The 24,210-nt window shown below is 46.8% G+C and overlaps 2 protein-coding genes across 3 annotated transcripts in view; one reads left to right on the forward strand and one right to left on the reverse strand.

Moving 5' to 3' along the window:
- The window catches only part of ACTN3 (actinin alpha 3), a 26,108-nt gene extending 5,517 nt beyond the window's left edge, over positions 1-20,591 (forward strand). The window contains exons 2-21 of the mRNA XM_042439576.1: positions 7,991-8,105; positions 8,247-8,366; positions 9,449-9,535; positions 9,993-10,080; positions 11,097-11,175; positions 11,541-11,622; positions 12,985-13,070; positions 13,953-14,045; positions 14,476-14,706; positions 15,262-15,409; positions 15,538-15,688; positions 15,783-15,891; positions 16,347-16,487; positions 16,853-17,035; positions 17,249-17,383; positions 17,565-17,744; positions 18,117-18,263; positions 18,711-18,776; positions 19,089-19,247; positions 19,840-20,591. Of these exons, the coding sequence (XP_042295510.1) occupies positions 7,991-8,105; positions 8,247-8,366; positions 9,449-9,535; positions 9,993-10,080; positions 11,097-11,175; positions 11,541-11,622; positions 12,985-13,070; positions 13,953-14,045; positions 14,476-14,706; positions 15,262-15,409; positions 15,538-15,688; positions 15,783-15,891; positions 16,347-16,487; positions 16,853-17,035; positions 17,249-17,383; positions 17,565-17,744; positions 18,117-18,263; positions 18,711-18,776; positions 19,089-19,247; positions 19,840-19,998 (2,559 nt within the window). The 3' untranslated portion in view covers positions 19,999-20,591. The remainder of the gene's footprint in view (positions 1-7,990; positions 8,106-8,246; positions 8,367-9,448; positions 9,536-9,992; positions 10,081-11,096; positions 11,176-11,540; positions 11,623-12,984; positions 13,071-13,952; positions 14,046-14,475; positions 14,707-15,261; positions 15,410-15,537; positions 15,689-15,782; positions 15,892-16,346; positions 16,488-16,852; positions 17,036-17,248; positions 17,384-17,564; positions 17,745-18,116; positions 18,264-18,710; positions 18,777-19,088; positions 19,248-19,839) is intronic.
- Positions 20,592-21,461: 870 nt separating this feature from the next.
- RCE1 (Ras converting CAAX endopeptidase 1) overlaps positions 21,462-24,210 on the reverse strand; it is a 5,883-nt gene continuing 3,134 nt past the window's right edge. For both annotated transcript variants that reach the window (XM_042439580.1, XM_042439579.1), the window contains 3 exons: positions 23,919-23,990; positions 23,020-23,082; positions 21,462-22,046 (listed from right to left, as the gene is read on the reverse strand). In XM_042439580.1, coding sequence (XP_042295514.1) covers positions 21,799-22,046; positions 23,020-23,082; positions 23,919-23,990 — 383 coding nt within the window. In that variant the 3' untranslated portion in view covers positions 21,462-21,798. The remainder of the gene's footprint in view (positions 22,047-23,019; positions 23,083-23,918; positions 23,991-24,210) is intronic.

Below are 24,210 nucleotides of genomic sequence, written 5' to 3' on the forward strand. Positions count from 1 at the left end.
ATTATTATTATTATTATTATTATTATTATTATTATTATTATTATTATTATCATCATTATCATTATTATTTCTTATATCCCGCCTTTCTCCCGATATAGGACTCAAGGCAGCAAACAAGTATAAAACAATACAATTTCAAAACAATACAAAACGTTGAATATATATATATATATATATATACACGTACATATATATATATATATATATATATATATATATAAATATATATATGCGAGACAGAAATATATATTTTAAAATTTAAATATATATATATATAAGAATTAAAACAGTTATAAATTATAATATAATACACTCCTCCATCCATATTTGCGGATTTGATTATTCATGGATTTGATTAATATGTTCTCTCTAGAAATCTCTGGGTCCTCCAGTGAAACTCTATGGTCAATTTTAACTAAAAGTGTCATTGAAAGACCTAGAGATTCCTAGAGAGGACACTCTACTAGGCCTTTGTAGCTCCTCCAGTGAAACTCTATGGTCAGTGTGTGTCGGACATTGACCATAGAGTTGCACTGGAGGATCTAGAGATTCCTAGAGAGGTCACTCTACTAGGCCTTTGTAGCTCCTCCAGTGAAACTCTATGGTCATCTTTAACCAAAAGTGGCATTGAAAGACCTAGAGATTATTCATAGAGAGAATACTCTACTAGGCCTTTGTAGCTCCTTCAGCGCAACTCTATGTTCAGTGCCTGTCAGATATTGACCACAGAGTTTCCCTGGAGGACCTACAGATTCCTAGAGAGGACACTCTACTAGGCCTTGGTGTTTTTGTTATTTGCGGTTTTTCCATACTCACGGGAGTCTTGTGCCCCTAACCCTAGCCAATATGGAGGGACAAGTGTATATTAAAATACAAACCATTAGTGCAAACCTACTTGCCTTCTTGAGTTCCCACAACCTTAAAAACAGTGCTTGGGCTTATGATTTGTAGCACCTTTGAGACTAACCACACCAAAGATGTTGTAGCCTAAGTTTTGGTAGACTTGGTCTACCTCTCATTTTGTACTTTGTGTTGGCAAACAAATCTAGTCAACAGTGGCAGATGGGAAACAAAGCCATCCCAGGCTCACTTTGTCCAGCCTCATCTCCCATTGTTGGTGCCAATGCCCTGCGCTATCTTTGCGAAGCAAAATGGCAGATTGGAGATGGTCGCTGTACAGTTTGGCTGCCCACCGACAAACCGGGTCAGAACCAAAATAACAACAGCCAAATGAAGTGCAATATAAATACTAATGTAGCCCCCTTTGCATGGATTATTTGAAAACAGAAAGGCCCATCGCATGCTATGGCCCTTGCTAATTCCAAGGTGGGTGGGTTTGCATGGTGAATATTGCCCTATTTATTTTTAAGACACACTTTGCAAAACTGGCATAATGGCAAGAGCATAGGCCAGAACAATTGCCCCCCGGGAGTTCTTTTTAAGGAACAAATCCCATGCCAATTACTTTCTTTTAGACGTGACTTGTTCTATTTCCAGCCTTCCTTCCCTTCCGGCTTTATTCACAGCGGCATGCAGACTTGTTCAAGGCTTCCATTGGTTTTTCCATGCGCAGAATACATGAAAGAGTACTGGCCTAGTTTCTTCTTTTAGCCCCTTCTGTTCCTCGGTCGTTTGGTCAACAAAACGATATTAAATTCCGAACCAATTCCTTATGGCTCCATGTATACATGGGCATATCGATTACACCCAACAAACCGTATTTATTAAATACGTCAACATCTCATTGTTCATATTTATATTTCACTTCTTCTTCCTCCTCTGGCATCCACATCGCAGAAATAATCCAGGTTGACACCGCTTTGACTGCCATGGCTCAATGCGATGTAATTCTGGGAACCACAGGTTGCAGAATTCTATAGCACTGAACCAAAGTGGTGCCAACCTGGATTATTTCTGCAGTGTGGGCGCACCCCTAAGATTGCCTGTATTTGCAATGATATGTTTAAATCAGTTTGAGGCTATGGATTTGATCACATGGGAGGAAAAAGCTGGGATTAAAAAAGCATTTTCCCCAGCAAAGTCCCGAGATCGAGGCAAGACATGTTGTGATTAGAGGGGATTTATCCCGGGAATAACCAGGGAATAATCAGCAACAAATCTTTCGCAGGCTTTCCTAGGTCAGTGATGTCCAAGCCCTGGCCCTCCAGGTGTTTTGGACTTCAGCTCCCAGAATCCCAGACCATTGGCCAAGGTGGCTGAGGCGTCTGGGAGCTGGAGTCCAAAACACCTGGAGAACCAGACTTGGGACATCACTGTCCTAGGTGAATGGGAATGGGTGCCACCTCCCTTAAATTCTGGCTTGTCCAGCAGTCACACCGGACCAAGGCCAGCAGCTGTACCCCCCATCATGGCCATTGGTGAGAGATATGGTGCCTTCTGGGTCCTGCATGGCTGGTGCAGGAGCATCAACCCCAGACCCAGAATGGGTCACTGGGAAGCACTATCCCCACTACAGTGGCAGAGGCAGCCTGACTGGCGGAAGGCTGTTGGCAGCCTTTGGGATGACATAGTTACCATACTGGGTTGACACTGACCCAAGTGATGCCAATATGTAGAGCGCTCTTGTAGCACCTTTGAGACTAACTGAGATAAAGAAGTTGGCAGCATGAGCCTTCCTAGACTTCAGTGTACTTCCCCAGATGCATTTAGTGGAGTGGAAACTCACATGCCAATGACATATATATGTGTGTGTGTGTGTGTGTGTGTGTATCTGTCTGTCTGTCTGTCTGTCTGTCTGTCTGTCTCTGGTTTCCACTCCACTAAATGCATCAGAGAAAGTAGACTGAAGGCTAGCAAAGCTCCTGTTGCCAACTTCTTTCTTCCAGTGAGTCTCAAAGGTGCGACAAGATCTCTTGACACACTGAGTCTGCAGACTAACATGGCTATGTCTTTGGATTCTACACCTGTTTGTGGCGCCAGTCCTGCTCCAGCACTTTAATGGCATTATATCACACCAATGGAGCAAAGCAGAGGATGTGCCCTTGGAAATATCTCTGCCTCTTTGGTGTGCTTGCCTCCTAGGTGTTTTAATGCACCTGCAGACTGTGGGAAAACTGGGACATACATGCATTCAGAACTGGAAAAACCAATATAAGGAGGGTGTAGCATCTCCCGATGGGAAACATTTTGGGCAGCACAACTTGGTGGCAGGGAGATGGAGCTAAAAGTAAGCTTTTACTAAAAGCGTCTGCCTAGCTCTTCCCACTCTTTCTCTTTTTGCTCTTTCCACCTTTGCCATTACTCTGAAACAACTTCTTCCAAAAATAACCCCAGAGGGCCATGTGGGGTTGATCCAAGCGCTACAGATCTCTTTGCTGGACTCTGTAAGGGTCAACTCTCTTGGTGCCTTCATTCTTTGGAGAACGCATGGCATCAACTTGTATGTACTGTTGTTCTCGGTCAGTAGCACACTATAGCAGTGCTCATGAAGGCCAGAGGAAACTCTAACATCACCGTGTTCAGGATCATTTATTAATATTATCATCTATATTATGTGCCGCACATCTTAAAGACAGCAAGATGGCTATTTCTTCCTCCTAAGGGTCCAAGGGCCAGTGCCATCTTTGGGCCCATTTGCTACAATTTCATCTTTATTTCTTGTCGGTTTTCTAGAATCGGCACGAACCATCGCTTTGGGTAGCACTGCGCGAGACGCAGAAAATGTGACAAATTACTCAAGAAACAGTGCATGCACTTATGTTCTACAGTCTTATTATTGTTATTACATTGCACATCACTGCTTCGTGAGCAGCAATGAGGGCATGTCATTCTATGACCGTATGCGGTGGTGTGAAATTAGTATACAGTATGTTGGTCTGCTTTGTAGGAAGAAATGCCCAGCAGCTTTGTCTCGCTCCACCAACAAAGTTGTGTTGTGCTGTTTTTATTTAGAGATTGCGCAATTTTTGTTTTTCTGACATACCTACATTCAAGCTCACACAAACCAACAGTGATGCAAGCGACAAAAGTGCTGTTGTCGAAAAACAAGAGTGAGACAGTTCCGGAAAAAAGTCACAAGAAGCAAGTCTCCCACCAAAGTCACGGATATCTTTTTTCTCCGCAACATCAAGCCGATATTAAAGTGGCACAAATCTTTAGCAGAATGTGCGGAAAGGTCACCACATCGCCAACATGTCACGCTTTCACAGAGATTGTGCTTTTGTTGTGCCCACTCACACTCCTTGCAACTAAGCAAAAAGTCAGGACAATTGCTGGGAAAGCATGGAGCGCTTACAAACGCATCATGACTTTTTGGGTCTAGTTTGCTCTCTTTCTACAGCAAATGTTTGGACGACTGCACAGATATTTTGCACGGATGATAGTACTTCCGTTGTTGTTGTTATTCTATCCTGCTTTCGTTCCAGACTGGGACTCAAAGCGGCTTACAACAATTTTTTTAGATGTTAAAAATCCACAAGGTACAAAAGTCATTTGGAAAACCTGCTCTGCAGTGTGCATAAGCTTTGTTTTGTGTTGCTCATTGAACATCTTCTCTGGCAGGAATGGTGCACATCCACACTCAGTTTTTTGTCCCAAAGATATGCGCATCTCAGTGCCAATGCATATCGGGATTGCTGTTCCCGTTGCGCTTTGGGTTCGCAAATCTCTCCGTGCCATTTGTGTTATTCACATGTGCCATTGTTGAGATATAAAACGGAGCCACCTTCATTGCCTTGAATGATACAGAGAGATCCGAATCGATTCGGAAGTGTATCCAAACTAACGAAGGCGTGGATTAATGCGGATCTTTCAGGGAAAAGAAACTGGTATTGAATATCCTGGGTTAAATGGGATTTTTTGGGTAGACCTCCTTGTACCAAAAGTGCACCAAGTGCATTTGGGGCAAGTGTGCACACCAAGGAAATAACCTGGATTATTTTCATAGTGTTGAATGGGGCCATAGACGGCGCCTTAAACTGCATCATGGATCAAGCTTGCTATTCAGATAGCATTGAATAAAAAGGGTATCCACAGTTTTCTTTCTCCCTTCTCCCCAGTTATATTTGCATAGAAATAAGAGGGTGCAAACCTGTTGCGCTGCCACTTCTTTTCTTCTCTGGAGATAGAGAAGGATGTGCACTTTGGGCACCTGCTATGTCACTATTGCTTTAGCAGATCACTTACTCTGGGAGTAAGACAGAAGTGGAATGAAATCAGAAAGTGAGTAGAAGTGAAGTCAGTCTCTTGCCAGCCAGTGTCCTTCAGATGTATTAGACTGCATTTCACATTCACATTAGTGGGATGCAGAATATTTTGTTGCCTGAGATGATAAAGAAGATGGCATCCCCTCTCATTTCATGTATTAAAAACTGGACCGATGGTTCAATTTTCAGCATCAATATCTTCTGGAAACCAACTTCGGGGGCAGAGGACAAGCCAACTTGCAAGATCTAAGCAGAGCAAGCGGAGGGCAAGGGGTCTTGGAGATGTGAAGTCAAAAGGCTTTCATGGCTGGCATCCATAGCTTTTTGTGGGTTTTATGTGGGGTGTGTGTGTATATATATATATATATATATATATATATATATATATATATTACTGTGTGACCATAGGTAGGAAGGAGTAATTTCCATGTTAATCGGTGTATACCCCTCTCTCTTCCATGCCAGCATTCTCTGAAGATGCCAGCCACAGATGTTGGCGAAACGTCAGGAATAAACTCTTCCAGAACATGGCCACATAGCCCTAAAAAACCCACAGGAAACCTATGGTCTTGGAGATGTCTCATCCATGAGGACGCCATGCGTCGAGGGCAATGCGTGGGCAAGAATACATCTTGCAAAAGCATATCCGGAAACTACGCAAAACGGTCCACTGAAAGAGGACAGGCAACCAAGGCCTACCGTTCTCCAAACTAAAGATGGCAGTTCCCAGATGCTTTTGCAAGAGGTATTATTTCTTTAACGCAAACAAGGATAAAGAAAGGAATTCTGCTTTAGACCTAGTTTCCAAAGAAATCACGCTTAGACGAATTTTTATCGCCGCTAGATGCTCGTCGGATCCCGTCCTTGACGTGGAAACCTCCCCACCGATTTTAGCTTTGAATGCCAGAAAATTCAGGTCGCTCTGCCATCCCTATCCTTCAATTCTTGCCTCCAAGTTTGAAATAGACCCAAATGCAGACGCAGCTCAAATGTTTTTGGAATAGAAGACTGCCAGGTGCCTGTCTCTGTGAAACCTCTGCTTATTTTTAGGAGCTCTTTTCCATTTCATTCTACTCTTAAAATAGGCGCTGGGCATCCAGTCTGTGCAATGGATAGAAAACGCATGGTTTCAGTTGCTGTCTCTCGACAGAAAATGTTGTCACTGTCATAAGCCTGAGTTACTAAAACTTTGGTCCTCCAGATGTTTTGGACTTCAGCTCCCAAAATTCTTGACCGGTTTAGTGTGAAAGAGGCCTTAAAGCAATATTTGCATTATGGCGGTGGGCTGGAACCTAACCCACTATATTACCAAGGTATAGCTATACATGGAGCCAGAAAATGGTGGCAGTTGTTTAGCCCTAAAAGCTTACCATTGACTTATACATAGTCGGATGTCTATGGTAGGTCTACATGTAGGAATATAGGTCCCTGGGAAATAGATTTGGGGCTGGGACCTCGTGGGTTTAGACCTCCAAGTGCCCTGACCCGGGCACAAGCCCAAGCCCAAGGTGCCATCTGGGAGGCATTGAAACCTTGCCAGCTGGAAAAGGCTGTGAGTGACACAAACCGCCTTGTACCTCCTGGCCACATCCTACACTGTACCCGCTTTGCAATAGATCATCTCCCTGCCCTGGGATGCCCAGCCTTCCAGCCCCATGCTTTCTCTCCTGCCCACCCCATTGGCGTCAGGTGGCCGGCCATAAAGGTCTTCTTCTGCAGACTCAGGACATTACATGGAGCTTGCTTCACAGGAGGCATCCTCGGGCCAGATCTAAATTTGGTCCAGCAAGAGCCAGGGGAGGGGGGACACGATGTGAAAGAACGGGCAACGCATGTCTCTGGCTGTGTAACCTCACACGATCCAATTGTACCTTTGTGTTTTTCAGTCCCCTCCGTCTCCAAGCACTCAAAGGCCTTGTCTTTGAGGGTGATGTACCTTGAGTTCTACCCAGTTTCCCTGGTTCATGCTGACATGATGCAAAGCCCAAACCCTGCATCAGGTCTGAATTGTCTTCACGATGCCCACCCCAGATCTGGGGCTTCTTCTCCCTAACCTGCTTATAAATAACTCACCATTTGCCTATATGGTTGTTGACATGGGTGATTTTCCTTGAGTTCCCCCGGTGCGTTGTAGTGGTTTGAGTGTTGGTCTACAACTCTGGAGACCAGGGTTCGATTCCCCGCTTGGCCATGAAACCCATTGGGTGGCTTTGGTCAAGTCGCACTCTCTTCGCCTCAATGGAAGGCAATGGGAAACCTAGCCAAGAAAACCCCATCTAACTCTCTGTGTTTTGCTTACCCCAAAACCCCAAAACAGGTCCTGGTTGTCTCCATGATGCCCATACCCGATTCAGAGCTTCTTTCTCCTTACCCACATGCAAACGATTCACAATTTGCTGTAGGTTTTCAGGTTTTTAGTGACAACGGTGCCGGTCTTTTTACTCACTGTCCCTGTAAAGTGCATGGCATTACAGCAAATAACAACAATAAATAGGTTTGTATATATGTATGTGTGTGTGTGTGTGTATACACACACACACACACACACACACACACATGCACACACACTTGTGAGATAGATAGAGGGTGATGGATGTACAGGTATTGCAAGAATGTTAGCCAATTTTGTGTCATTGTTAGCAGCCTTCAAGTCAAGTTTGACGCATGGTGGACCTGTGAATGAGACATCTCCGTGACCCGCTGTTTCTGACCTCCTTGAATGTGTCTAGCATTAATGTTTTCCTCCCACACCGAGAACCTGTTTCTAATGCCCACTTCAGAGATTTAAAATGGCTCCGCTCACCTTTGCCACCTCTTGTCCCCAGACGTTCACAGCCTGGTGCAACTCCCACTTGCGGAAGGCAGGGACCCAGATCGAGAACATCGAGGAGGATTTCCGGAATGGCCTCAAACTCATGCTTCTGCTAGAAGTCATTTCGGGTAAGAAGACGCCAGGTTGGGGTTGAATCTCTGGAGACATTCAAGGCAGCCAAGAAGCCATATGGAAGGTGGAAAGAAGGGTTCTATCAAGCATCTCACGTCTCCGTTTCCCCCATCCCTCTCTTCTTCTTCTTCTTCCAGGTGAACGGTTGCCAAAGCCAGACAAAGGCAAGATGCGCTTCCATAAGATTGCCAACGTCAACAAAGCCCTGGATTTCATTGCCAGCAAAGGGGTCAAGCTCGTATCCATTGGGGCTGAAGGTGAGTATGTTGGAGCCATCAGAGAAGCAACTGTCGCTAGCCTGCTTGCAAGGTTGTCACAGCTATTGCGAGGGAAAGTGGATCAAGCTTGAACACACTTTGATTTTCTTTGTTCGCTTCTGCACTATACAACCCTTGAAAGTCCATCTTCCATCTGCCTCGGTCCATCTTCCATCTGCCCTGACCCAACTGCCCCACATGTCCAGTGAAATAGATTCCATTTGATACCAGCAGAGGGGAAAAGTCTGGGTAGAATTTGTATGGGAGCCCAGTTCCACCTCTGGCTATGGGGCAGGGGCATTTCTAGGCTGGTGCGGGGAGTCAGGACCACACCAGGAGACACCTCAGTGCCTACCTTCCGGTGTGGAGTAAACCACCGTGCCTCTCCATGGGTGGACTGCAGCGTCTAGCAACTGAGGGTCTTGGGAAGGACTTTGTCAAAGAAGCCAGCCAGGACACTGTTGCCACACAACGGATGAGCTCCTGGAGACCTCTCCCTTCACCAAATGGTTCTTCAACCTCTTTGGGACTTGTGAACAAGGCCGGGAGACCAGAGCAATCTGGAATATGGATAGTCCCTTCAGTTGCCCTGGGCATCCAGCTGGCGGCAGCAAGTAGACCAGACCCTTTTTCTTCTATAGCAGCCCAATCTACTCCAGAGGGACCAATGGCTTGGTGTCTCTGAACCTCGGGAAATGGGATGACAGCAACCCTTGTGACACCACTGGATGCTGGATCCCATTAGTGAAATGGCTGGGATGCTTCTCCACTGTGTGCCACTAGTTGCCCCATTTGCCACCAATGAAACGTATGCCATAGCAATAATATGTATCAGGGTCTGACACTGAAAGCATCCTTGGAGAGGTCTGGAACTGCACCCAGTTCTGGAATAAGGCCATCTTCACATTCGCTTGCCCAAAAACAGAAGTTCTGGAGCTCTTCTCTCCTGCATTTCCCTCCTATGCACCATTGACCAATGGCCCTTGCAGGACCCCACACCCCAAGACCTTTAAGGCTTTTGGGGACCCCAGCACCTGCACTCGCCAATCCCATTGCCCTTCTCTGATCCTCTTCCCTTCCAGAAATTGTGGACGGAAACCTGAAGATGACTCTGGGCATGATCTGGACCATCATCCTTCGCTTTGCCATCCAGGACATCTCAGTGGAAGGTGAGCATGGCAGCTTCTGGGATCCTATAGTCTCCTAATCCAGTATCCGGTTGAGGAGGAGGAGGAGGCAGCGTTGCTCAAGGGGTAGAGCAGCAGTTTGTAGGGCGGAGGTCCTGAGCATCTCCAGTTAAAAGGGTCAGGTAGCAGGTTTAATGTTGCATTAACCCCGATGTGTGTGAAAATCAAACACTCTTTTGCGTGTTTTAGGGTTTTATTTGGGTTTTAAATCCCATTTTAAATCCCGTTTCTACATGAGATGCTTCCCATACGATAAACCCCTGTGTAGTTATAGTGGGATGATTCCACTTTAGACCTCAAAATGAATGGTCGGGGAAATTTGGAGATGCTCTGGAGCTGCAAAAAACCACTTTGGAGGTTGCACATGGGCTGTCTTTTGCCAGCTCCATCCTATAATCTATGTACTGTATTGACTAGCCTTTCTGTCCTTCTCTTCCAGAAACCTCGGCCAAGGAGGGTCTGCTGCTTTGGTGCCAGAGGAAAACAGCCCCTTACCGGAATGTAAACGTCCAGAACTTCCACATTAGGTACAGCGTAGGGTTTGGGTTCGAATGTGGCCATCCTTGTTGGGGGATTCTGGGAGCTGTAGTACAAGCAAAATAAAACTTTGAACCCCTGTTCAACCATGGAAAGCCACTGAGTGGTCTTAGTCCTTCGTATCCACTGGAGTTTGTTTCCAGGACCCTCCGTGGATAAGAAAATCCGTCGATACTCAAGCCCCATTAAATAGAATGGCATAGCAAAAAGGCGTCCTTTATATAAAATGGAAAATATCAGGGTTTGCTATTGGGGATTTATACTTTTGGGGGAATATTTTCAAGCTGTGGATGCTTGAATCCGTGGATAAGGAGGGCCGACTGCATTTAAGATGACAACGGTTTTATATTGTTTGCATTCGTGTGTTTTTGTGTCACTTGCTTGTTACCTGTATTCTATTTTTTAAATTTATTACTGTAATGGTAGTTGAAAACGCTGCAGTAGGATGACCTGTATAGGTTTGCCTATACAGTATAGGTTCGCAACAATAAGAAATATTTAACTGTAATGGTCATGGTTCCATTCTGTGGAATCTTGGGATTTGCAGTTTAGGGGAAAGGTATTTAGAAGTCTCAGCCAAAGACTTCCTCTGGTGCTTGACCAAACTACAAAGCCCAGGATCCCAAAGGACGCAGCCCCATTGAAATCGTAATTATTGGAGGTCTTTAAGCAGAGGCTGGATGGCCATCTGTCAATGGGGATGCTTTGATGGAGAGTTCTTGCATGGCAGAATGGGGTTGGACCGGATGACCCTTCTTGGGGTCTCTTCCAACTCTATATATTCTGTGTATTCCTGCATGGCAGAATGGGGTTGGACTGGATGGCCATTCCTGGGGTCTCTTCCAACTCTAGGATTCTATGATTGTATCAAATCCTAGTGCAATAAATATGATGCGTTGAAAGGACCCTAAAAGTATGAACATTTGCTCAGGCCATTAGGACTAAATAGATCACTCCAAGACTCATTTTCTTTTTCCTCCTTGTCTCCCGATATCCCACCTTTCAGCTGGAAGGACGGCCTGGCTCTTTGTGCTCTGATCCACCGACACCGGCCTGATCTTATTGACTACGCCAAGCTCCGGAAGGTACTGGTTTCCTCTTGCATTTTGCATCCAGATTGGGCGCTTCTCATTTCTGTGGTCTGGCTGCAACTTTCAACTTTCAATGAGGCAGCCTATAGATTTCCCCTTCAAGTCCCGCCACGACCGGCAACTTCAACTCCATGACTCAACTGGAGCAAATCATTATTATTACTCCAAAATATAGCCATGTTAGTCTGTGGAATCAGTACAGAGACTCAATAAAGAAAGAAGTTGGCAGCATGAGCTTTCCTAGACTTCAGTCTAATGCATCTGAGGAAGTAGACTGAAGTCTCCAAAAGCGCATGCTACCAACTTCTTTCCTATAAATGTATGGATTAATACAAAACAATGTGTTGGTCTCTGCCTAGGATGACCCCATTGGGAATCTCAACACGGCTTTCGAGGTGGCTGAGAAATACCTGGATATCCCTAAGATGCTGGACGCAGAAGGTGAGAACCCAAATATCTTGTGTATTGTACTTGTTGTTGCTCAGAATCATCTATCATGGAAAATCAGTGTGCAAAGGGATCTTGCATATGCACATAGCGAACCCTCTTGCCGGCGTCCTATTATACATCTTTACAATTCAAGAACAGGGTTTCTTAGTGCCTCCGCTACATAGCTATGTATATGTAATGTTGCATAACATGCAGCATGATACAGCATGCAAAGGGATCTTGCATCCATAGTTTTTTGTAGGTTTTTCAGGCGATGTGGCCATGTTCTAGAAGAGTTTATTCCTGACGTTTCACCAGCATCTGTGGCTGGCATCAGGAATAAACTCTTCTAGAACATGGCCACATGGTCCGAAAAACCCACAAAAAAAACTATGGATGCCAGCCATGGAAAGCCTTCGACTTCAGATCTTGCATCCTTTTGAAAGCTAGAAGTTTGTAGCATGAGCTTTCCTAGACTTGAGCCTACTTCCTCAGATGCATTCCACTTCACCGAATCCATCTGAGGAAGCAAGCTCAAGTCTACAGAAGCTCATGCTACCAACTTCTGTCTTTCCATTAGTCTCAAAAGTGACGCAAGACCCTTGCATCATGCTGCATGTTATGCAACATTACATATATTTAGCTACGTAGCACTAAGAAACCCTGTTAGTGAATTGCAAAGATGTGTAATAGGACACCCGCAAGAGGCTTTACCAGTGAGCATCTGCACTCCCCAGATGGCATTGCGATGCACAAATGGGGCAATGCACAACAGGAACAATGCACATTGGTCGACTGCATTGTGCATCGGTCCCATTGAGCATCAGTTGCTTTGCCAGCTCCCTTATATAGTGACATAACAGCCACACTTTACTGGATACAGAAGTACATCATGCTAATTCCTGTAGACATAAGTCCTCTTAGGAAGACATAAGCCTCCAACAGGATTTCAGCCTCCATCATCATCATCATCATCATCATCATCATCCCACCTTCCTCCCAATACTCAATGTATGTAAGGTGGCTCGCAATGTATTGTAAGGAGTATTGTATTGCAAGCCATTGTAATTTGTGACATTAGACATATTGAAATTCTTTAGGAGGCTCTATACAAACTGCCCAATTGCGCAGCACACCATTAAAAGCTCATCCCAGTTAGTTTCTATACTGACTTGCCAATATAAGATTTAACCACAAACCCACGGTCCAGAGGTGATTATAGATTATTGGAAAGGTGCCTCTGGGGGAACACATTGACCCACCTGTTGTGCCAAAAGCCTCTATAGTTTCTGCATTGCAGGTGCGGAACGGACACATTTGGAGCCCTCTCTGTATTGCACTTTATGCCCAATCTCTGTTTTTACCTCCTTGCAGATATCGTCAACACTCCCAAACCCGATGAGAAAGCCATCATGACATACGTCTCCTGTTTCTATCATGCCTTTGCTGGCGCTGAACAGGTAAAAAAAAGAAGTGCCCTTTCATGCCAGTGTTGCCATCACATTTCTGAATCTTCACATCCCTCCTTCACTTGTTTCCTCTTCTATGAAACCTCATTGGGGTGCTTTATGGAAGCCATAAGAGCAATGCTCTCCCCCAAGGAATTTACAGTTCAGCCTTATACCTCTTAGGAGTTTATCACATGAAGGAGTTCGGGAGTTTATACTGTGAATATCCCGGGGAAATCGTGTCAATATGTGTAACAATCTCACATGACGTCGCACCAAACCCACCATTAAAGTGGTCACAAGCATTAAGCGCATCTTTTTACTTTCGGACTTCAGCGACAATGCATTTCCGATATCACTTTATTTGCACAATTGCATGTGATGATCCTTTGTGGCATTACTCGCCATTTCCACTTCATTTGCGGAATGCGCTTTAATCTCTCTTTAATAGTAATAATAATAATAATAATAATAATAACAACAACAATAAATGTATTTATTCCCCGCCTCTCCAATGAGATCGAGGCGGCTAACAACACCAGAGTCAGCCCCAGTGTGATAAACTCCTCAGTAGGAGGAAGAGGAAGATAAGCCTAAATACCCTGAAAGCATCAGGTTTCCATCTGATCTTGGAAGCTAAGCAGGGTTAGCCCTGATTAGTGCTTACATGGGAGACCATCAATGAATACCAGGTACTATGGGGCATATTTCAGAGGAAGAAACTAGAAACCATCTCTGAGTATTTCTTGCCTGGTAAATGTATGGGATTGCTGTAAGTCAATAGGTGATGCGAAACACACATGCGCACACATAAGGCACATACAAAGAGGATGAAGCCTGAAGCCATGTGCAATTCCTTCACTTGCGTCTGCTTTCCTTCCTTTCTGTTCCCAGGCTGAGACAGCTGCCAACCGGATCTGCAAGGTGCTTGCTGTCAACCAAGAGAACGAGAAGCTGATGCAGGAATACGAGAAGCTGGCCAGTGAGGTATCTCCAAATTTGTCATGCAAAGGCCCACTTTTTGCCTCCAAATATGCTTTCTAGGGGTGGTGGGAGACATTTTTGCCATGGTTTTTAGGTCTTCTGGACCATTTTAGGCCCAGAAAAGGCCTTCCCCCTCCCCTAAAGAACACCAGTTTACTTCTGACTTTTAAAAAAGTCCTCAAATGGCCCAAGTGGGCTCCAGAGTGTGCCATAAATGCTCCTTAAAGTACATTTAGGGCATTGCTATCTATGGCTCACAGGGTTCCTAGAGGGTTCTGGAAGGCCACAGAAATGGCCCTGGGGACCACATGTGGCCCATGGGCTATGCTTTGCCCACCTCTGCCCTTAAGGGATGTTAAAAATGGTTGAAGACTATTGACCCATGAGACCATTCACAGACACACTAGATACACAATGCATTTCCCCCTGGCAGCTGCTTGAATGGATCCGCCGCACCATCCCCTGGCTGGAGAACCGCGTGCCAGAGAAGACCATGAGCGCCATGCAGCGCAAGCTGGAGGACTTCCGGGACTACCGCCGTGTCCACAAGCCCCCGCGGGTCCAGGAGAAATGCCAGCTTGAGATCAACTTCAACACCCTGCAGACAAAGCTGCGCCTCAGCAACCGGCCAGCCTTCATGCCTTCCGAGGGCAAGATGGTCTCCGTAAGTCATGGCATGGCGCGGGACAGGAATGGATTAACCCCATGGGTTGAAGGGGACTTTTTCCATAGAGAGCAACATTGATATGGTCAATGGTGCTCCGAAGGTGGAAAGATCCAGGTGCCATCAGCATGTTAAAGCATTGCTATATTGGTATCAAAACAATACAGCGCACGATGCGTATGAATTAATGGCTAGCAAGGTGGGTTCCATTAGGGAAATAGCCCCCACAAAATACCCGCTATCTCTTATGTTCATCATTCCAACAGATATTGATTAGAAACCCAAAAGCTGGTTTTAAAAAATTGGTTCCTTTCAAGCCAGCTTAATGAAAAAGAAATGGTAAAGAGCATCATAAAAAGGTAACGCTAAACATGGGCAGAATCTTCCATCATGGAATACATCATGCAACTTTACATATACATAAATATACATATACTTAGCTACTTATCAGAAGTTGCAAAGATGCATAACAGGGCGCCAGGAAGAGTTTCTCAGTGAGCATTAGGGCCTAAAAAAGGGAGCCTAAGCTGTGGCTGTGCCCATGTGTGTCTATAGGATATTGCCAACGCTTGGAAGGGGCTGGAACAAGTGGAGAAAGGCTATGAGGAATGGCTGCTGACCGAGATCAGGCGCCTGGAGCGTCTGGACCACCTGGCGGAAAAATTCAAGCAGAAAGCCACTCTGCACGAGACCTGGACCAGAGGTACGCAAACGCACCCCGAGTCCTTACCACACTCCGCCACCTCCATGCCTATTTTCTTATTTAGCACATGTGGCTCTCCTGCCTCTATCCAGCTTTTTTACGCCATCCTCTGCTTCCTTCTGCCACAGGGAAGGAGGACATGTTGACGCAGAAGGATTACGAATCGGCCTCCCTTTACGAGATCCGGGCCCTGCTGCGCAAACACGAGGCCTTCGAGAGCGACCTGGCTGCCCATCAGGACCGCGTGGAGCAGATTGCGGCCATTGCGCAGGAGCTCAAGTGGGTGCCAGGGAGAGAACAGCGTCCCTTTCTTCAGTCGTGGATTGAGGATCCAAGAACCATATTACTAACCCTTCTCACCTGTCCATTGCAGTGAGCTGGACTATCATGACGCAGCATCAGTCAACTCCCGCTGTCAGGCCATCTGTGACCAGTGGGACACTCTGGGGACCCTGACCCAGAAGAGAAGAGATTCCCTGGAGGTGAGACATAGCCATTGTTGTTGTTGTTAAAGTACTTATAAAAAGGTAAAGGTAGTCCCTTGACATGAATGCCTAGTCGTAACCAAGTGTAGTGGGCAGTGCTCATCTCCATTACTAAGCTGGAGAGCCAGCATTGTCCAAAGACAGCTCCGGTGGTCATGCGTCCAGCATGACTGCACCAGACATTGAGAAGTGGTACCTATTTATCTACTTACATCTGCATGCTTTTGAACTGTTAGGTTGGCAGAAGCTGGGACTAGTGACTCTCCCATCTCCCGAGACAGTCTTGATCTCAAGGTTGGGACACAAAGGGTGTTCCCCTAGCAGACCTTAATCGTTGGGTAGAGATATATAGGGAGAGGTACTTCTTCAAGGGTATTTAGGGTGTGGAGACTTCTTTCCGAGTGCTACTTTCCCACCCACTTTCCTCACCTGGCTTTCTTGCTCCATTACAGCGAGTGGAGAAGCTGTTGGAGACCATTGACCAGCTGTACCTGGAGTTTGCCAAGAGGGCAGCCCCCTTCAACAACTGGATGGACGGAGCCATCGAAGACCTCCAGGACATGTTCATCGTGCACAGCATCGAGGAGATCCAAGTGAGTTGATCCAGTGCCCTGGGTGTATTCCACTTTCCAGTTTGGGGGAATCAGGAGGGTCATAACCAGGTGCTGAGACTGGTTCAATAATTCTGATTCTACGAACCAGTATGTGGAGAGATCTTGTGGCACCTTTGAGATGTAAAGAAGTTGGCAGCATGAGTTTCCCTAGACCTCAGTCTACTTCTTCAGATGCATATGCACTTGAACAAGTAGACTTAAGTCTATGAAAGCTCCTGATGGCAACTTCTTTCTTTCAGTGAGTCTCAAAAGTGCTACAAGATCTCTCTATGTATAGATTCTACGGACTAAGATGGCTATGTCTTTGATTCTATGAGCGTTGACCCTCTCCTTTCCGCCTTCAGAGCCTGATTACGGCGCATGAACAGTTCAAAGCTACGCTGCCCGAGGCTGACAAAGAGCGCATGGCCATCCTTGGCATCCAGAACGAGATCCAGAAGATTGCACAGACCTACGGTATCAAGCTGTCCGGCATCAACCCCTACACCAATCTGTCCCACCTGGATGTTGCCAACAAGTGGGACACGGTGAGAGAAAAATGCTTTTCAGAAATGTAGATAACCATTCATACATTTTATTAGGACAACTAACATGTTACAAAAATGAGCGTGGCTGAAGTTGTGGGGCGAAAGATTGCATTCTTCCCCTTCTTCCATAGTTAATGGGGATGCCCTGCCTTCCAGCCCCACTGCTAACTTGTAAGGGCCTGAACCTCCTTCCCTTTGTGCCCCTCATTCCAGGTGAAGCAACTGGTCCCACACCGTGACCAGACCCTGCAAGAAGAGCTGGCCAGGCAACAAGCCAACGAACGCCTGCGACGGCAGTTTGCTGCCCAGGCCAACATCATTGGACCCTGGATTCAGACTAAGATGGAGGTAAGGCTGTTTTCAGAACCAAATGCAGTGTGCACTCATAAATCTGAACATTGCCTAACCTGTGATGTTTTTCCTGAAAAGAAAAAAATGCTTTTGACATTTTTTAAAAATGAGATTATAGCCACTTGTCAGCCAAGCCCTTTGGGTTAATGTAGCTCCCTCTCTGGCATCCCTTTGGCAGGAGATCGGACACATCTCTGTGGACATCAGCGGGTCTCTCGAGGACCAGATGAACCACCTGAAGCAGCATGAGCAGAACATCATCAACTATAAGTCCAATATTGACAAACTCGAGGGTGACCACCAGCTCATCCAGGAGGCCCTTGTCTTTGACAACAAGCACACCAGCTACACCATGGAGGTGGGTATCTTCACTGGAGAGGCCTAAGGGAAAGCGGAAGAAAGCGTGTGGGGCAGGGAGCATTGTCAAAATCCAGGTCTAGGGCAGGGTGAAGCAGATGCACAGAGGCAAGGGGTGGGGAGGCCACCACTATTTATATGTACCCTTCCCTGCAGTCCCTAAGGTGGAGGGGATCACTGTCTTGTCAACAAGGTCAAAGTTAGATTCAACTACTAGCCCTGGCAGTTGTGGACCAAGGGCTGGCTGTGCCATCTTGTCTTGGGCAGCAAAACATTTGGGCTGGTCCTGAGTGAGAAAAAGAGATGGGGGGATATGGGGACCCCCTGGTTCCACTCTTCCTCATTCTTCCAAGTCTCTTTTCGTTGACCGCAGCACATTCGGGTGGGCTGGGAGCAGCTGCTGACCACCATTGCCCGCACCATCAATGAAGTGGAGAACCAGATCCTGACGCGTGACGCCAAAGGTATCAGCCAAGAACAGATGAACGAGTTCCGGGCCTCCTTCAACCACTTTGACCGGGTAAGGTGCCCTCGCTATCCCTGGCCCACCTTGAACCTTCTTCAGTGCTTTGACATACAACCCGACCCCAACCTCAGCCCCTTGCCAAAATGTCTCTGATTCCATCCATGCCTCTAGTCCCAGTCTTCTCCTTCTATGGGAAAGCCTGGGGCTGGGGCCTGGTCTCTTCTCCCAAATGCCACTGCCATCTCCACCATAGTCATAGCTGGCTTAAGACAGCAGAAATGTTCTTTAAGATACCTCAGCACCAACCATGCTGTGGAAAGAGGACTTTGCTGAACTCAGGGCTAGTTATCAGAGTGAGAGATGGCAATAGCATTGTACTTTGGGATGGGCAGCCGGTGCCCATCTGACCGAGGGAACGTTTCCCTCCAAGGATATCCTTTGGGCTGGTGGGAGGCCTCTGTTTCTCAGCTAACAACTTCTTTCCTTCTTGGCTCCTTGCAGAAACGAAATGGCATGATGGACCCTGATGACTTCCGTGCCTGTTTGATCTCCATGGGATATGATCTGGTATGGGGCCTGTGGGATGCAATCGGATATCAAGGGGAGAGTAGGAGACAGATTTCTTTTCAGTTGCTGGTCTGCATGCCACGTGATTCCCACCACTATGGCAAGCTCCTAGTATTCCTTACTATTGGCTGTCTTGGCTAGGCTTCTGGGAGTTGTAATCCATAAGCGACTGGAAGGCAACATGATTTTCCACCCCTGAGCTCCATGATAGCAAAGGCTGTGGGGAGGACATGTACAGGACAGTTTGCAGTCCCATTACGGACCCATTGCTCTATCTCTACTCCTGTTGACCATAATCCCCGTTGCTCCTAGGGTGAGGTGGAGTTTGCACGCATCATGACGCTGGTGGATCCGAACAACACCGGCGTGGTGACCTTCCAGGCCTTCATCGACTTCATGACCCGCGAGACAGCCGAGACTGACACGGCCGAACAGGTCATGGCCTCCTTTAAGATCCTGGCTTCAGACAAGGCAAGTGTTGCCCACAAGAAATGGGAGAACCTGGGTGTGTAGGAGCATCTCCCTTGCATGCAGAAGCAGCCTCTGCTTTCAACTCGAGACAGTGCCAGTTATGCTCAGGGCTGCTCTGTATTTGGTGGTTGTTCCTCTCGAGTATAACTGGACTCTGGGAATCAAAGCAGAATTAGGCCGAGACACTCCAAGCTTCTCTCAATACAGCTAAAAAGCATTAATGCAGGAAGAGCCAGCCCATGGTCCTCCAGATGTGGTTGGACTCCAGCTTCAGGCCTCCCTCACCATTCACTAGTCTGGCTAGGAACAATGGGGTTTGCAGTCTGGCTACATTTAGAAGGTTGTGGTTTGGCCATTCCTGCTTGCAAGAAATTCAATGTTGCAGCCAAGAGATCTGCAAAGTTTGGTGGGTGCTTCTAGACAACACCAAGCTCTGCTTGTCCAGTCTTGGCATACCTAGGCACGCCTGGCCCCCTTTCCATGTCCCACATCTAGCAGAAGCAAATGTCTCCTGTGCCCATAAACAGAGGTCTCACTACTTGGGCTCCCCTTGGCCAATGGAATAACCGGCTCTTCCTATCTTCTTCAACAGAACTACATCACGATAGAAGAACTGCGTCGGGAGCTGCCTCCAGAGCAGGCCGAATATTGCATCAGTCGGATGACGAAATACTCCGGAGCCGACGCTGTGTCGGGCGCTTTGGACTATGTCTCCTTCTCCAGTGCCTTGTACGGAGAGAGCGACCTGTGATTCTCTCTCCCACCGCCCATCCCAAGCCCACCCTCCCTCTCACCAGAAATGGCATGTGGGAGCCGAAGGAAGCCCCCACCCATGGGAAACCAACACCATCGGTGTCTTGTGCCCACAGAAGAGGGGAGCGCCCGGCAGGGACCCTCCTTAAATCTTGCCCCGACTGCTGAGCAAGGGGCTGTGGGAACTATCCCCCCAACAACAACAAAAATCTCCACCCGCAAGCCAGGGCTGGTGGATCGAGGGTGGTCTTGGCTAGGAAAGTCTCCGACCCTGTTCTCCGTAGAAGCTGCTGTGTCTGTTCTTTGCTGCTGAGCTAGTTGTGCAGTTCCCTTCTGGATTTACGCTCTGTGCCTTCCCTCCTCTCCGTTAACTATTTTCGATCCCCTCCCCAGCCCTTCTCCGCGGAAGCAGCTAATGCTTACCTGGGGAAAAAGGGGGCCTCCTTCCCCACTTAACCACGAGAGCCTTAAAACGTGTAAGCTGCCAAAACGGATGCTGGGGCTGGAGTCGGGGAAGGAGGAGGGAACCAGCAGAATCAGGGGAGGGCTGCTTGGAAGGAATGCTGAACTAATAAAAACACACACACTGGATGCCCACTGGCTTCAGCGGCATCTTTCTTGGCATGGGTGGGCAGGTAATAGGAAGGACAGGTATGAAAGAGAGAGGTGAAGACTGGCTCTTAGGTATCTTGGCATGCCCATCTTGCTTGGTGTACAAGTTGTAGGCATCCGTTTGTGGCCCAGGGTGCCAGCAACAACACAGTGGTTGCTCTTCGCTATCCTACTTACAGATGCCTAACCTACAAGCTTATTGCGCAAAGAAGGAAAACAGACGCTCAGCCAGATACTCATGCCTTTCTACATGCCTTACCACATGGTGCCATAGTGCTTTGGTTCTCTGAGGACTGTTGTAAAAGTGAGTCTTTTGTCAAACAGATTTTTCCAGCTAGAGAAAGACTTGCTTTTACAATCATCTCCCAAGGAAAAGAGAACTGAAGCGTTGCGACGTCATGCAGTAAGGCATATAGAAAGTCACTACTATCTAGCTCAGTAGTTCTCAACCCTCCTAATGCTGCGACCTTTTAATACAGTTCCTCATGTTGTGGTGATCCCGAACCATAAAATTATGGTGTCTCGGTTCCTAAGACCATCGGAATTATGTGTTTTCCGATTGTCTTAGGCGACCCCTGTGAAAGGGTCCTTCGACCCCCAAAGGGGATGCGACCCACAGGTTGAGAATTGCTGATCTAACTGAACTTCTGCATTCTTTTATTGTGTGATAAGCCAGATGGAGTTACATATCTGTAACTGACCCCGATTCACAGTCCCCAAGTATTCTCAAAAGCCTGGGACACAACAGGAAAGTCTAACCAAGTAACATAGCGTAAAGACTGGCTGTATTCAAACTCATGGAGATTGTGACTCTTCATAATCAATTCACTCACTGAAATGAAGCAAGGGTCTCATTAAAGTACCTTTACTAATAAAAAATAGAGCTCTTTGGGGACCCTGAAGAAAAAAGATAGCCTTCCACCCACCCTCTCCCAGGGATGTACAAAAAGGGCTGAGTGGCTCAGGACAGACATGTGCAAGAACGCAGGCCTGGCTCCACCTCCACAGCAAAGAGGATTCGGCGATGGCTTCTCTGTAAGTGTGCCAGGCGAGCGACCGGATCGTGTTCAGCACCCTCACCCAGCTATGGTCCAAGGCTGGAGGGGTGAGGAAAAGAAACCCACCCCAAAACACCCCAAAAACAGGTGCAAAGGTGACGGGTGGAGACAGAGTTCCCGGATGAGCGTCAGGAGCAAAAGGAGAAGCTGCTGAGGCTCTTTGCGGGAGAGGTCAATCTGGAGAGGGAGCAGATGGGCAGGTGTCCAAAGAAAGCCGGGTCCGTCATGGGGTGGAGGAGGAGGAGGAAGAGGACCACGCCAAGCAGGTAGAAGAAGACCACCAGGATGCGTTGCGGGTGCTCCAGCGCGGCGCCCACGGCAGGGAAGCCCACATAGTTGCAGAAGGAGTGGCAGAGAACAGGCCCAATGAGGTGCCCTGCAGGGAAGGGAACAGAGTCTGAACAACACGGCGCACTGGAGACCTTTCAATCCTAAGGAGGTTTTAGTCCTTATGAGTACGCAAAGAAAAACTGCAGGGTTTTTTGTGGTTTTTGGGGCGATGTGGCCATGTTCTCAAAGAGTTTATTCCTGATGTTTCACTGGCATCAGAGGATGCTGGCATCATTCTGTGTGACCCTGGGTAGGGAAAAGTATGTATGTATGTGTATATATATATATACACACACACACACACACACCAAACTCTCTTCCATGCCATCATTCTCTGAAGATGCCAGAGAAACGTCAGGAATAAACTCTTCGAGAACATGGCCACATAGACTGAAAAACCCACAACTATGGATGCTGGCCATGAAAGCCTTCGACTTCACACTGAAAAACTACAGAGCTGTAAAATCAAGGTCCGCCTGGGTATCGGTTCCCTCTAAATGCCCACTGGCACTGTACCAACCATCTCTCAAATTCAGTCCAACAAAACAAAAGTTTATCTTAATGCTGCAGCTTTGTTAAACCAAATCTCAGCTGAATCATCTTAGGAATTTTAGTCCAACTCTTTACATTGCCATACAAGCAAAAGAAGAAAAGTTCTAAAGAGATGAAAAAAAGCACACACTGATTTTCATGTTAATGATTTCTTGCCCTCTCCCTCCAATCCTTTACCACATCCTGCTCCTCTGAGGGTGCATCTACACTGTAGAAATAATGCAGTTTGGCACCAATGTAAGTGCTGTTGCTCCACATTAAGAAAGTCTGTAGTTTTACAGAGCCTTTAGCACTCTCTGCCAGAAAGTGATGGTGCCTCATCAAACTATGAATCCCAGGATGCCACAGCTTGGAGCCACGGCAGTTAAAATGGTGTCAAACTGCATTATTTCTATAGTGTAGATGCTTTCAGAGTGAGGCTAGGCTTTTAAGATTTAGCAACCTTTCCCCCTGTCTTCTTCACCAACCTGTCCGGATGAAGATGAAGGCTGTGTAAGCTCCAAATACGGCTGTGTAGGAGAACTGAAACACTGTAGAAAGAGGAAACAATAGGTCAGATACTGGGGGAGTAAGGTATGAAGAGGATGTCAAGAATGGCCCCATACAGACAGGCCAAAATAAAGCTGCTTCGAGTCACTTTGGAGGTATGCTGTTTCAATGATGCATGCGTCCTAAGAGTCTGGAAGTTGTGCCAAAGCTGCACTTTACTCCTTAGGACTGGATCATGGCTTTGGGGCGGCTTCTGGAATCTTAGTATGCATGCATCATTTAAACAGTATACCTTCAAAGTGACTCGAAGCAGCTTTATTTTGGCCTGTCTGTATGGGACCATAATTCCTCAACTACTACCTTCACAAGGTGCAGAAGTACACTCACTACCACTGCTACTACTACTACTAATAAAATTATGCCGTGCCAGATGCATCTACACTGTGTGAATATTCCACCCCTGCTCTAGGTCAAGAGTGGGCAAAGTGTAACTTCAAGGCCATAGACACACAGGCTATGATCCTACTACACCAATACACAATAGGATAAATATCTGCTGGTGGAGTTATGTGAGGCAGGCCCTAAACCTGTATAGGGCCGGCCTCACACAACTCCCTTATCCAGAAATCCAAACATCCGAAATACTCCAAAATCTGAAACTGCCCGCCTGGTTGGCTGAGACAGTGACACTTCGGCTTTTGGATGGTTCAGCGTTCCCAAACTTTGCTTCACACACAGGACTATTTAAAACAGTGCACATACATTTACCTTCAGGCCAAATGGATAAGGTGTATATATAAAACATACATGCATGTCACATTGAGCATTGCGTCCCGTGCTCACTTTCGAACTGGCAAAACCATGGGCATCCTCGTACCTGCAGAGAGGAATATGCTGGCTGTGCTTCCCTGGCGGAACCTCAGCTGCTCAATGACGTGGTGAAAGTGAGCTGCAGAGGAGAGATTATATATATATAATCATGTCATATTGAGGAGGGAGCAAGCTTGTTTTCTGCTGCTCCAGAGACTAGGACCCGGAGCAATGGATGCAAGCTCCAGGAAAAGAGATTCCAGCTCAACATTAGGAGGAACTTCCTGACAGTAAGGGCTGTTCGATAGTGGAACACACTCCTTCCTCGGAGTGTAGTGGAGTCTCCTTCCTTGGAGGTC

The sequence above is a fragment of the Sceloporus undulatus genome, chromosome 9 (genome assembly GCF_019175285.1).
Source record: "Sceloporus undulatus isolate JIND9_A2432 ecotype Alabama chromosome 9, SceUnd_v1.1, whole genome shotgun sequence".
In the NCBI taxonomy this organism is placed as follows: Eukaryota; Metazoa; Chordata; class Lepidosauria; order Squamata; family Phrynosomatidae; genus Sceloporus; species Sceloporus undulatus.